The 15,081-nt window shown below is 46.4% G+C and overlaps 1 protein-coding gene across 1 annotated transcript; it reads right to left on the reverse strand.

Annotated features, from left to right (window-relative positions):
• Positions 1-4,725: 4,725 nt before the first annotated feature.
• Positions 4,726-5,232, reverse strand: GREM2 (gremlin 2, DAN family BMP antagonist). Its single transcript, XM_036277702.1, has one exon. The coding sequence runs from the start codon at positions 5,230-5,232 to the stop codon at positions 4,726-4,728; it is 507 nt and encodes a 168-aa protein (XP_036133595.1).
• Positions 5,233-15,081: the final 9,849 nt, after the last annotated feature.

Raw genomic sequence — 15,081 nt, forward strand, 5'->3', positions numbered from 1 at the left:
CAGAGCAGAGAGAGGCTTGGAAGGTGGGATGGGTCGGAAGCAACGTATAGGAACAGAAGGAGGTCAGTAAATAAAGGATCCCAAGGCCCCATTTTCTATCTCAGTAGGTAGGCAGACGTTGCCTGACCAATGTCACACATTTCTCTTCTTTCTATTCTATTTGAGGAGCAGTGTCTAAGGTTAGTTGGTCTTCTGTTCCCTCCTCTTGTCGTCTTTCGGAAATCTCATCTATGTTCATGGGTTTAGTCATAATATTTTTGCTTCTTTTTTTTTTTTTCAAGTGATTTTTATTTATTTATTAATTTTTTTGGTACGTGCCCTTAGCGGGAACCGAACCTGGGACTCTCTGGTCCGCAGGCTGATGCTCCAACCGCTGAGCCAAACCGGCCAGGGCATATTTTTGCTTCTCAATCTGTTTCTACAGGTGAGCTTCTTGAATTCCAGTCCTTTTCTTCAACTGAGATGGTTCATTCAGATTATTTCCCTATCCAGCAGCTACATCTAGGAAAACCCACCTTCTAATTCCAGGTCCTCTCTTCCTGGGCTCCCCACCTCTGTCGCGAACACTCTCCTCTTTCGTCACCAAATTCGGCAACTGTTTTGCATACCTGTCTCTTCCGTTCTGATCTAATTCTACTACCTTGTCTGGCCTTCATCTGCAGGCTAAACTCTTTCAAGAGCCATTGAGCTGGGCTATTGATATGGACTCGGTTCCCTCCCATCAGCCTGCATATTGTGACTAGAAAAATCCTAGTCAAATTTGTCAGCAATTTTTTTCTTTCCTATAAAATCAAATGGAACTTCCTTTGCCTCTCTTTCCAAAAATCACATTCTTGACTCTCTCTCTCCTCCAGCCTCCCAACTCCACTCCCCCACCCCCAACACACATGCTAAGGTGGATGTCACGGTGCCCCACCCAGAGCTGATGCGCCCATCTCGTCTCACCCCACCCACTGCCCCCCCCCCCCAAGACTAGCTGCTGGTGGTTCACAACTGCGTCTCTCCGTCTCTCCGTAAGAGTTGCCCTCAGTGGAGGACGCCACTTACCGCTCCCCGGGATTTCCTGAAGCCAGTGGCTAGATGATGGATAAGAAAGCCTATTCTTGCTTCCTTTCGGGACAACTCTGATACTGCCATCCCAACGTCAGGACGCCACAGGGGATCAGAGGATGCCTCAGTTCCAACCAATTTGCTTTTCTGCCACACAGCCCTCCTTCCCTCGCTTCCTGCGGGCCTGTGTTCTCAGATCACGCCCCGATAAATCTTCCGCACGCAAGGTTTTGCCTCAGAGTGTGGGAAACCAGTCTAACAGAGGCAGCTCTAGGAGTGGTCCAAGAAAGTATATCCTAAGAAAGGGTCTGGAGGTGGATCCCTCCCCAGCTGGTTGCCAGGAGGGCCTCGGGCTCCTGCGGCAGGGCACTGCTAATGTTTCCCCAGGTGTACACTGAGATGAGATGCTGGTGGGGGCCCCCCGGCTTGCTTAAGAGTTTTGAGGGGTAGCATGACCACAAAGAGTTTGCAAGTGAGTACCCAGTTCCAAGTGGCATGGGTTTGTTGAAGAGATTTAAAAAACAAAAAAAAGGCTCAGGGCCCCGGCCTGTTTGGCTCAGTGGTTGAAGTGTTGGCCCATGGACCGAAGTGTTGTGGGTTAGATTCTAGTCAAGGGCACATACCTGGGTTGCAGTTTGTCTTCGACCCTGGTTGGGGTCGTGTGGGTGGCAGCCAGTCGATGTGTCTCTCACATCGAAGTTTCTCTCTCTCTCTTCCTCCCTCTCTCCCTCCTGCTCTATCTGAAGATGGATGCAAAAATGTCTTGGGTGAGGATAAAAAAACAAAATAAAACAAAAAAGGAAAAAAATCAATCATCCGACTTCAGAAACACTGTGAATTGGAATATCTTAATCTCATTTAAGTGGAGTGTTGGGTCCCATTTAATAAACTAAGATGAAGTATTTACTATGAAATTAAGTTAAATTCATTTTAAATCCAAACAGTAAATCAACCATATGCACTTTCATTAAGGTTTTCATTGTTTTATTGGTAGTTAGGTTTCTTGAATGGCAGATAAGTCAATTTGCAGAGAAACTGAGCCACTGTAAAACCGAAGTATTTAAATTAAGAAATGCCGAAACTTGTGCAAAGTGAACGTGACAATGTACAAAACTCAGGACAAGTTCTGGCTTGTGGAGGAAGCGAGGGCGGCACTCTGGCAGCTGGAGGGGCGACCAGGGGGACAGCAGACTTCTCTCTGCAGCAGCTTCTCAGGGCCTCCTCCTCGGTGTTTTTTTTCCGAGAACACAGGACAATGGGTTAAGAATCCTGTCTTCAGCTGTTGGGATCTGTGAGAGTCTGGAAACTCCCCAGACCAGGGTTGAGAACCATCCCCATCACCTCCGCTCTTTGGATGCCTGACTTGGATTCTCTTTGAAGATGCCAGGCCCCCAGGACAATCAATCACCTGACATAGGCTAGGAGTTCAACTCACCCTGGCTGGACAGAAGTCGTCGTAATGCACAGGGTTTCTATGCTGCCCCTTGAATCAAGTTCAGAATTTCTCTTTCATGGCACATCACACCAAGATCACATATAATCCTAGAGCATCTTTATTTATTCTATAATTTAATAGTACACCTATAAAATAATTACATTATACTTATAGCTTTTCTTCATTTATAAACAACAACAAAAAAACACAATTAAATACAATTTGAGCCATTATAAGGTAAACTTTGTACAGACAAGAACCCCCGGAAGGAGCTTCCCCTGCAGCATATCATACCACTTCCTTTGCTTTTCCCACGCCGGGTTCGAAGGGTGAGCTCGTGTTTGTGCTCGGTGAGTTCATGGCTTAATCCCCCCCTGTCTGCTTGGGTTCTGTGTTCGTGAAGTGACAGGGGTGGCTTTGCAGATGGCCAAGACTGCCCTCCGCTCCCCTTACTCCTGTGCACTGGCCTCTGTTACAATCACGCGGACCTCCTTCCCTCACAGTTTTAGTGCTGCCTGTTCTGCCTTAGTCTGACTTGAGGTTTTCCACTAAATCCAGATTTCCTGACTCAGTACTGTCTATGCCCATTTCTGAACCCTTTAAAACTGCACATCCTGCTCAGGTCTCACGGCGACACACAAGGGACAGACATGAACCCTTCAGAGCAGAGATGGGGATGCCCGACTCGCCACACCCCACCTGAGTCCTTGCTCTCTGGGTCGATGAAAACCTTCCCGAGTGTGCTCATTCCCACCGATCAGATTGGAATCTCTTTCCCATTCATCAGATTCCATAAACATGACTCACAGGGAGCCTTCTGGTGGGGCCATTGAGCAAAGTAAGAATTTTGCAGGGAATGCAACTATATCAACTTCCTTATAGCAAGAGACCGCAACATGGAAACCTCGACATTTCAGTATCAAAATGAAAGCTGACTTGATGCGGCCCCTTATTCTTTTGAAGTCCATTGCTTTCTGTAGGAGAGTTCAACTAATTTCCATGTGATATCTTGTGTCCTTTATTTATTTCCTCCTACACCACAAAGTGACCCGGCTCCTGGTATTTTTAAATCTCTCTCTCTTTTAACAGGAAATAGTTTTTGCTCAGTGCCAAGGCGGTGGACTAGTACACCTGCTCCCTCCACATGCATATTAAATATTATAGGGGCTTCTGAGTCTCAGGGTAACAACTTCCCAATGTCTCCGCCTCCCGACACCCGCCCATCCCACCCGGTTCCTGCCCTACTACCTTCAGCGAAATACTCTTCAATGTGAAATCGCAACTCCTCCCATGTCTCCCTTCCTAACCTAAGAACAGGTGCATGTCAGCGACCCTGCCAGGCATGTGTCCGAGTCAACCCTCTCTGGGCAGGTCATCCTCTGCTCTGGTCCTTACTCAGAAAGCTGCTGCAAAGCTCGAGTCACAACCCGTGAAACAATACAAGGACAGGTCTATAATACTTTTTAACAGCTCTTTACAATATAGGTCAGTTATAAAACCGGCGCTAATATGGAGACCTTTGTGTGTAATAATATTCTAGTTGCATGCACACCAGAGTTCTTTAGTCCGTGAGTGGGGGTGGGGGACGTGAGGAAGTTGGTGGCGGCTGGGGACCGGGAGAGTGTGGCCTGCTGTGAGTGAAGTCCCCGGGGAGGCCCCGTTGGCACCCAAGCCGTCTTCTTGGTGTCGGAGTAACCTCCCCGTCTGCGGGCAGCCTCTTGCCGCCCGGCCCCGAAGCCGCAGCCCGCGGAGAAGCCAGCCCTGGGGTCCCTGCAGGGACAGCTCCGCGGAGAAGCCAGCCCTGGGGCCCCTGCAGGGACAGCTCCGCGGAGAAGCCAGCCCTGGGGTCCCTGCAGGGACGCTCGCCGGGATGGGCAGCCGCGGGGGTGGGGGCTGCTCTGCAGGGTGCGCACCCTCCACACCGCCCAGGCAGGGCCGAGCTGCGGCGCAGGGCGACGCCGGGGCCACCTCCCCTTTCCACACGGTGGAAACATCGATGCCTCTCCGGCTGCTGGGCGCTGCTTTCCCAGCATCTTCCTTGGGGCCTGCCACACGGCCTGGTCTGGAGGCACGTGCGAGGCCCAGGGTCGCAGGACCGCAGAACAGCTCCCCTGTGGCCCGCGCTCGTGACCAGGACACCAGCGGCCCGAGCGCGTGCCTGCGGCCCAGGGGCGCGGGGCAGCGGGTGCGTTGGGAGGACGGGGACACAGGCGCCGGGCAGTGCGGGGCGGCGGCCGGGCTCACTGCTTGTCCGAGTCGCTCAGGCTCACCGACATGCACCGGCACTGCTTCACCTTCTGGATCTTTTTGAGTCGGAAGGGGGGGTCCAGCCCGGGGCACTCGAGCTCCACGAGGACCGAGGCGACGCGCTGGGGCTTGCAGAAGGCGCAGGACTGGAAGGACTCCTCCCCCTTCCTCACGTGGCGCGGGATGTAGAAGGAGTTGCACTGGCCGTAGCAGAAGCGGTTGAGCACCGTGCGGCTGCGACAGCCGTCCTCGCTCACCGTCTGCCGCAGCGGCTGCGTCTTGCACCAGTCACTCTTCAGGTACTTGCGCTCGGTGACCACCAGGGCCTCCTGGCTGGAGGCCAGCACCTCCTTGATCTGGTGCTGCCATCTCTCCGAGTTGTTGCTGCTGCCCTCCTTGTAAGGCGAGGGGATGGCTCCCGCCGGCCGGCTCTTCCTGGCCTCCACCTCCTTCACCAGCACAGCCCCCAGGAGCAAGGACAGGGAAAGCTTCCAGAACATCCCTGCAACGAGAAGACAGTTAGAGGGGAGGGCTGGGACGGGCGAGGGCGTGCGGCATCGTCTTCCTTTGAATGTTTTATGGTTCGATCAGGAGGAATTGGGGGCGGGGGGGGGGGGGGGGCTGGATGCCCAGGGGCAGCTGGTGGTGAGAAGTGGTTAGTGGTCCACTTACAGACAGCAATGGAGAAATCCGAAATACTGCTCCGAAGGCAAGGATGTGAACGAAATAGTAATGCAGTCAGAAAACTCGTTGAACAGCTACAGGAGAATCACAAAGCAACGGCTATCAAAACTAGCTCAAGCGCATTTGCCCAAGTACCAGCCACAGTTACTCCGCAACATTCACTGTGATTCAGTAAATGCTGTCCTGAGATCCCATGTGATCCTCAAAGCAGCCTTAAGTTGAAGGAGACATTATTTATTATCCCTACTTTGTGTTGAAGGAAACTGAGATCCACAGAAGGTGCCGAATTTGCCCACTAGGTTATGGTCCAGGATTCAGAGCCAGGCAACTGTCTCCAGAGCCATCACAATGAACCATGAGGCATGGACATGACCAGGAGAAGTAATACAAGGCAAAGCAAAGGTGAGCATGGTGTACAAGTTTCGAGGAATGAGTATAACAATGAGAAATAGACAGAGATGAGGGAAATTAACATTTGCTGTTGGCCTCTATCTAATAAATAACATTTAACATCTGCAAAAAGATACTCAAGTAATTCCAATGAGTCATGAATTTGATTCTTGCGGTGGAAACGACTTCCCAGTTGTGAATTAAGAAATGTCCACAGCTGTATGAAAACGGACTTAGGCCCATGCAGTGGGACCACATGAATGGATTGTTCCTTGGTCTCTGTGTTAGGCAACCATGACACAAGTCCAGCAAATACTTCACGGAGGGACCAAGAGAGAAAATATTCTTACTCTAACCCATGTCTTATAGGAAGCAAACCAGTCTGACAAATGGACTCCTTCAGAGTTTAAGTCATAGTTTTTATGATTGTATTGTCATTTATAACCTCAAGGGACAGCAATACCCCACAACAGAGATGATTCTTATCTCCTTATCATTTTTATCCATCATCATCATCATCATCATCACCATCGTATTTACATTTAGTCATTCCCTCTCTGTGCATTTTACCGCTCACAGAACTGCATGAGACTCTTTAACATGTACACCCCAGAATGGCATGTAAATTTATATAGAGAAGGCATTGTATAGTTATCTAATGTGTATTAATTATAGTATATACAGCAGGAATAAGCATATATAAGGACTAGACTTTAATATTAAATGCATTAAACTTCTTGCATTATTACAGATGTCTTAAATATATTCATGCTATTGATAATAGTTAATATGTATTGGTGCTTGAAATATATCAGACACTCTTGCAGTTTCCTTTCATGTATAAACATAGTTAATTATCAGTGTTCTTTGAAATGAGTATTATTATTTCCCTTATTTTATGGATGAGGAAACCGAGGCACTGAGAAGCTATATAACTTTCTAAGATCACTCAGCCAGTATATTTGGGTCCATGTCTCTGTTAAAAATACTTGTCTTAAAATATCTGAGCTAGATAGATAGCTTGGTAGATGGTCAAAAAGTAGAGACTTCCAGTTATAAAATAAACAACTTCTAGAGATGTAATGTGCAGTATAGAAACATCTAAGCTGAAATATTTCTGTGTCACTGTTACTAGTCTAAGACACAAGAGGCTTTTGCATGTCACCAGCGGATGATGCCTTCATCAAGTATTTGTTGAGTATTTAATCTAGAGCAAGCACTGTGATAAGCCTTGAAAATTCTGGTACCTCCCTCGGAGACTAAGTTCTCCCAGGGTTAGATGAGCCCTTGCAGGCTCTGCCTGCCCCATACTTATCTCACGGGGCCTTATCACCTCCTTGTGCACACTGACGACGTTTCTGTCCTAGAGTGTGCCTAGCATTCTTCTGCTGCAGAGCCTTATGTTGCCTTCCCCCAGTATTACATGTCCCCCCTCCATATGGCTTCTGCTGCAGTCGACTCTTTGCTCAATTATCACCTCCTAGTGAGGCCTTAGTAACTTCACCACAACCCTGGCATTCACTCTCCTTCCCTGCTTTGTTCGTTTTGTATTTAATGATTTTTTTTCCTTTTTGTATTCTCTGACTTCCCCCACTGACTGGAATGCAAGGTCCAAGACAGAGGACCCCAGTTTTATTCACTGCTGTGGCCCCGCGTTTAGATCAGTCCCTGGTACACAGGAATTCAGTAAATGAGCGAATGAAATATGAACACCATGTGTGCACTGTCCTCAACAAGCTTGCGATTCGGAAGACGGGAAGGCATGCAGCTGGCAGTGTGACAGTTACACGGGCACAGTGTAGTGACCCTGGATGCAGTGTGGCATCTGCATCCCCTGGGATGTCTTAGCCTGTGAATTCCTGCGCTCCACCCCAGAACATGCTGAGTCAACACAGCTGGGGTGGAGTTTACGATCTATATTTTAAAGAAATGCTTCCGGTGATTCCCACGGGCACCAGTGAGCCCAGGGGGTAGGGAGGTCCAGAGGAAGAGCATCAGTTCTTCTTGGAGCGGGAGCAGGAGATGCTCAGGAAGCATCTCTCCGATCCACACAGGATTCCTGCAGGTGTTGCCATTCCCCAAAGCGCAGGAGTGAGGTGAATGGAGGTGACATGGGCAAGGGAAGTCAAAAGATTGAGAACTGGAGGGAAAAAGGAAGCTTTTCTTTTTCAGAAACATTTGGTCCAACACAATGATTGAAATTTTAAGGCCAAGTTTTTAAAGGGCTGTTCTCATGCCTTCTTAGTTCCACACATGAAATGTCACATGCAAACGGCCACTCTGCCAGCAGGCTCATGGCCTCGGGTATTGGACCTACTCTGCTCACAGAGCTTCTTATATTTGCAGGATGATTTGTGATCTCAATAGTCTCTTAAAAAGAAAGTATGTCGGTTCCATTTTAGTAATTTCTGAAATTATTAACGTTCTGAGTAAACACAACCAAAAATTTGCAAGTCCCCGCCAGGAAAGATTTACAGAGTCAGCCTGCTCCTCAGCTCCTCGTTCCAGTAACAGCTTCACATGAGGCTTTGATAGGTTCAAAAATGCATACTTTCACTCAGCAGGTCCTAGGTGTTGTCAGGGAGAACAGAGCTAAAACGTACTCAGATCGATTTGGGGCAAAAACTCTCCGTCACCAGGATCAGATCTGGTGATTAACAACATACATTCTCTGAACTCTTTAAAAACGATTTCAGAACATCTGGCCATCATCCTTAGAAGTTATGCCTCACAAGAACCTAAGAAAAGCAAACCACCCATTCTCGGGACCTGGAAAGAGGCTGATGGAAGTTGGATGAGAGGGGCCAAGGAGACTCTTCTCTCCTTCCCTACCTCCTGTTTCTGTTCTTCACACAACAGTGGGGTTGCCAAGGGACTGGAATCTCCGTGTTAGGACAGGCAAGGGGTCTTGTGCCGCAGTGACTGTTAGGCTGTGTCCTCTTTACTTGAAGGACACTAAAGCTCTTGAGTTGTCAGCTGTGCGGGGCTCACCTGGGAGAGAAAGTACATGCTTCTTTCTTTGGCTCACTAGCCATCCAGGTGCATGTCAGTGGCCCCACAAGAACCTGATCGGAGTCCTGCCGTGCCCTGAATCACACTGCTACTCAGAGAAATGGTTGGCATCCAATTCACATCTCAAGAATGCTGCCACACTGCCAGTAACGACAACAAATAGATACTTCATTTTACCCTCATATCTTGTGTTTGGGCTGTATCAGAAAAAACTTGGACATAAACCCTGCTGGGTTTATTAACCGTCTTTATGGCCTCACAATGCTGTGAATTTGCAAACGTTGCCAGGACTGAGCCCAACACATGCCGATGGGCTGGGCAGACTGGGTTGGTCAGTGTAGGCTGTGCATAGATTGAAGTGGGAGCACTTCCCCTTCACTGAACGCCCTGCAGCCTGGCCCTTGTAGACAGCAGCCCAAAATGTCTACATCGGTGAGCAAAGGCTGAGGGTACAACCGAGCCGATGAACTCACTCTAGTGATCTTGCTGAGTTTGAGATTTTCAGGTCAAGGCAGCACTGAGCTGTGCGTGAGTGGTGACTGGGATGGGGCTCAAACATGTTCTGTGATCTAAGGATTCTAGAGCATCTTTGGAAGGTTGCAGGGGAGTACCCAGGGCTGATTATCAGCAGACACACCTGGGGTAAACGTTTCCCACACCCCAAGTGAAAACAGAATCAAAATCAAAGAAAAACTCCAAACAAAACCCCCAACAATGTCAAGAGTTCAGAGATGATTTTTAGGAATTTTACTACTAGAACCTCAGGTACTTCATTCATGACTTGCATGCTTAGGCTGAGAGGGGCAGGTTAGCTCCCCGTCTCAGTGTGGATGTGTGTTAGCCTCTGGATCATCCTCTTAGCCTATGATTGCTTGTCTGATAAAGCCACTCACCTTTAGCAACTATAATCTGTGCAAACTCTGACCTACAGGCTCCAAGCAACACCGGTCTGTTTTTGTAGATCAAGTTGTATTGAGCACAGCCACACCCGGCCATTTCCATTTTGTTTATGGCTGCTTTTTTGTTGCAAGGTGAAAACTGGGGACAGAGACCAGGTTGCACACCAAGTGAAAAATATTTACCCTCTGGCCCTTTACAGAAAAATTGTGCCGGATCCTCCCACAAACTTTTCCTGTCCAATCTAGTCACTTTCCAGTTCGACTCCTTTAGTCGGGCCCTTCTGCTAGAAAAGTCGCTTTGAATTTTAAAATCGCTAATTAGGAAACATTTCCAACATAGAGCAAGACAGAGCATATAACAGACCCTATGTACCCACCACCAAGATGAAAACACTTCAGTATTTCCCATCTTCATTTTGCAATCTCCTTCTAGTTTGAAAGAAATGAAACAATCCAGGTAAAGCTAAGCTTTCGCCCTTCCTTCCTTCGCCTGTCCTCGCTGTGATGACCAGCCTCCTGAAGTTGGTACATGTGGTTCCTGCTGATGTTTCCCACGCTTACTTCTTGTGTTTTGTGTGTGAGGGTGTGTTACCTTCAGGTAAATAGTGCCATGTTCTTCTTTTGCAGATTTTTAACTCGGAACTAGGTCTCTGAGATTGTACACACGTGGACATTGTTAGAAGGAGTCCATCCATCTCCACTGTGAATATTAAAGCACACTGCATGTGTTTGCCTTACTGAGGGACCGTTCATTGCGTCCACACTTTCACTATGGCCAGTGGTTGCTGCCCTGCACATCTACGTCTATGCCCATCTGTTCGGGTTTCCTAGAGGTGACACCACGCAGTAGGACGCTGGGTCACAGGGCATGTGCAACATGAGCTTGGCTACGTTTTGCCAAGTTTCTTTCCCCTGGGCCACGTGTGACCCCGATGCTGCCCATACTTTGCAAACACTCGGTGTCCCCAGGTGCATAGTTTTTTGCTGATCTGAAACATTTGGAATGGTATCTTCTTCTTATTTTTATTTGTATCTCTCTGATTACAAGGGAGTTGATCACCAAGCTCAAATGCAGTGGTACACTGAAAAGGAATGATGATAACTTACTGGAAATGAAAGAGAGACATTAAAATAGTAGGAAAGAAAAAATAAGAAGCTCTAAGTGTAAATCTTCCGAACTGTCGTGAGAAGAATAGGAAGTAGCTCGCGACTTCACAGCAGAAGAATCAGGGCATCCCACTCGGGAGTTCAAAATGCAAAGGGACTCGCTGACTTTTCCATGGGACACTGCCCGAGTACAACACTGCCTGTCGTTAGTTTCAGGAGAAGTTTATTTTCATCTGGAAAAATTAGATTTTATTTTTTAAAGAGGTTTACAACCACAGAGGAAGTCATGCTGTCATTACTTACTTTGACTTCTAGATGGCAAGTGTATCGTTTCGGAATTTGTAATCCGAGTTCTTAATCTTTGAAGAAACTGTTGGGACAAGCTCAGCCTGCGACATGTACCATTGAGTCGAAATGGCAGCACAGCACGGAGGTAAATACGAAGCTGGATGGGACCTCTTTGAAATCCGTGAGATTACACGCAGGGCTGCTTTACCCCCGAGCAGGGCCACGGGGAATAGGAGTGAGAACATGGATTCCGAGCCCGGTGCTGGCCATCTCGTGACCTTCTGTGACTCACGTCCAGGCTCCTCCCGGGTCCCCTCTGCAAAAGGGTTTTACTTGGAAGGAAGGAAGGAATTATGAATGATCCACGGAGGGTTTTATAGCCAGTGATGTTGTCGGCAGTCATCAGGCAGAGCCTTTTGTTTGGTTTGTTTTCACAGGAAGACTCTAGGCTGTTGCTCCAGGGATCCACCATGCACAGTGGCCACACTCCTCAGTCCCCGGTCCCCTCGCTCGCCCTCCCCAGGGGCAGCCTGGTGTGGAGCCATTTGAAAACGGCAGCTTCCACTCTCCCGAGAGCAGGGCATAGGTTTCTGTCTATGTGTACATAACAATTAGAGAGGCTCATCTAAAGTGCTTTGAGCGCCCTGGCTGGTTTGGCTCAGCGGTTGGAGCGTTGGCCTGCGGTCCACAGAGACCCGGGTTCAGTTCCTGCTAAGGGCACGTACCTCGGGTGCAGTTTGTCCCCGGCCCTGGTTGGTCGAAACATCCTGCCCACGCACTCCACAGATTGTCCCCCCCCCGCCCCCCCCCCAGCCACTTGTTTCCGCTGCGGGCTGCCTAGGAACCCTGACTGCTACCAGTGCGGCCTGGCAACCTGGGCCCCCCTTCCTTCCTCGGGGTTCATGACCAAAGCATTCTTTTCTTTCTTCCTTTCACTCTTTCTATTTCTTTCCCTGGCTTTCTGTACAAGATGAGTGTTCCCCAAGAATGTTTCCATAACCTTTTTTCTCTTTCCTCACATTCCAGCATCAATCTGCTTGTGATCCCCAGACCCTACGCCTCACTGCCTACTGAACACACTCAGGATGCCCTGGGGGCTCTCCAAATTCTCTGTGTTCCAGATCTCGTCGTACTTTCTCATCACCTCCTCGTCTGACAGTTTCTGTCTCAATGAACAGCACAACATTTACCCTTACACCCCAACCAGAGAGCTGAGAGTTAAGGCAGGCCTGAATTCACTGCCTGAGAGCCAATGTTCACGTTGTTCCTTGTCAAAGAAGCATGTCTTTTTTCCCTTCTTTTTATGACTGAGTAGTATTCCATTATGTAGATGTACCACATACAAGTGATATATTATAGAACTGTACACCTGAAGCCTATATAATTTTATTTAACCAATGTCACCCTAATGAATTTAATAATTCTTTTTTGGGAAACTTAAAAAAAGTAATAATAATAAACCATTATTAGAAAAAATAATTTTGTTCAAGTATTGGAGTGCAATTTCTTCATAGTCCCGCCTACATAGGATGGAGTAGAAAGCTGGCTGGTCCAAGACAATTGGTTATTCCACTCTTCTTGAATGCGATTGGTTTAGGAATGGGCAAGGTGCACTGTGACCGCGAAGATGTAAGGAGCAGAGACATGTCAGGAGAAATTACAGTTCTGGGTTTTGATTGTGGTTTTGCAAGGATTTGATGACTAAGGCTATATTGGCAACCACCAAGAGATAACAGTCAAATCTTTGCAGTATCCAGCACATGGAAAGCAACTGAAAGCTTCATTTTGTTGGTGAGACATTGATTTAACTGTGTACTAAAGAAATACGTTCACAGAAACAGAATGTAATACAAATGTGTTTTTTAATAGTAACAAATGTCTCCATTTTAAAAATAATGTTCAGACTTACTAGTGTAAAAAAATGACAGTGATCATCATAAAAAGTTACATTCAGCGATATATCAGCTCACAGTTTAATTAGAGCCTCCTTCGATTTTGATTTAAAGCAAATGATTGGAAACAATCTAACTTGAAAAAGGATTTATTGATTAGTCATTTGCTTTTCAGTGAGAACACCAATGTTTAGAACTGTCCTTTGGGTTGGTGCCATTGACCTTGGTTATACCGCAGGTAATGCACACAGGTAGGTTGGCTGGGAAATCCCTTTCTCTTGTCAAGAGGAGGAAGGACATACTGAAAGGGTCAGGAAGGCACAGCCTGCCTGGGAGGCACCTTCTCGGGCAGATCTCTTGGCAGAAAAAGAACAAATGGAAGCTAAGGATTTGATATTGATTCCTCTAAAACTACCCTTAAAGATTTAATCCTAGGAAAGTTTTCCTGTATTAACAGAACTGTTCGTATGCCAATTTGAAGACCATTTACCAAGAAGAGTTGCTGGAGTGATTAAGAAAAGAGATTCTTTAGAATATATTATATGCATGTATAGTACTTATATCTACACACATAAGTCATACAAACATGCACACGTAGACAGTAGAAATTTTTGCTGAATCTTCTCTTCCTGGCAAAAAGTAGTATTCATTTATGAAAACATAAACAACAACCAAAAACCTCCCTGTATTAGGCATCTCTTCAAGAGAGGTAAATAATTGACATTTACCTTTTTTGTATTTAATTATTTGCAACTTATTTATAGTATTTCGATCAAATACTATTCTTTAGTCTATTGAGTAATTAATCCACAGGAAAAAATTAAATACTTAAAGGTTTATGGTGACAGAATTACAATTAAAATGTATGTACATACTTTTTGTCACAGAAAATAAAGAGTGAAAAAAAAGATTTTCAAACATAAAAACTATTACGTTTGGAAAAATTCCTTGGGAAGAATTACAGTGAAATATGAATTGAAGGTAAAGTAATGTAAATTTTTATTTAAAGAATTATATCTATATGTTTTTTAATTTATTTTTTTAATAATTTATTTTTGTTACAGATGTATCTCCTCCCCCCCCCATACCCTCCTCCCCCTTCCCCCCTGCCCTGCCCCAGCTTTGTTGTCCATGTCCATTGTCCATGCATACATGCATATAAGTTCTGTGGTTTATCTCTCTCCCATCACCCCCTCTTCTGGGGATTGTCAGTCTGTACCCTACTTCCACGTTTCTGGGACTACCCCATTCCTCAGACTGTTATGTTCATTATATTCCACAAATAAGTGAGATCATATGATACTTGTCTTTCTCTGTTTGGCTTGTTTCGCTTAGGATAATATTTTCCAGGTCCCTCCATGTTGTCTCAAAGGATAAGAGATCTCTCTTTCTTACAGCTGCGTAGTACTCCATTGTGTATATGTACCACTGCTTTTTTATCCATTTGTCTACTGATGGACACTTGAGCTGTTTCCAGATCTTAGCTATTGTAAATAGTGCTGCTACAAACATGGGGGTACATATATTCTTTCTGATTGGTGTTTCGGGCTTCTTAAGGTATATTCCTAGAAGTGGGATCACTGGGTCAAATGGAAGTTCAATTTTTAATTTTTTGAGGTAACACCATATTGTTTTCCATAGTGGCTGCACCAGTCTGCATTCCCACCAGCAGTGTACTAGAGTCCCCTTTTCTCCACACCCTCGTCAACACTTGTTGTTTGATGTTTTCTTGATGGCAGCCATTCTGACAGGTGTGAGGTGACACCAAGTTGTTTTAATTTGCATCTTTCTGATGATTAGTGATGATGAGCATTTCTTCATATGTCTTATGGCCATTTGTATGTCCTGTTTGGAGAGGAGTCTATTTAGTTCCTCTGCCCATTTTTTAATTGGGTTCTTTGCCTTCCTTTTGTTGAGTTGTATGAGCACTCTATACATATTGGAAATTAACCCCTTATCTGATACATCATTGGCAATTATGCTCTCCCATACAGTGGGTAGCCTTTCCATTTTGATGATTGTATCTTTCGCGGTGCAGAGGCTTTTGAATTTGATGTAGTCCCATGTGTTCATTTTC

The sequence above is a fragment of the Molossus molossus genome, unplaced genomic scaffold (genome assembly GCF_014108415.1).
Source record: "Molossus molossus isolate mMolMol1 unplaced genomic scaffold, mMolMol1.p scaffold_m16_p_23, whole genome shotgun sequence".
In the NCBI taxonomy this organism is placed as follows: Eukaryota; Metazoa; Chordata; class Mammalia; order Chiroptera; family Molossidae; genus Molossus; species Molossus molossus.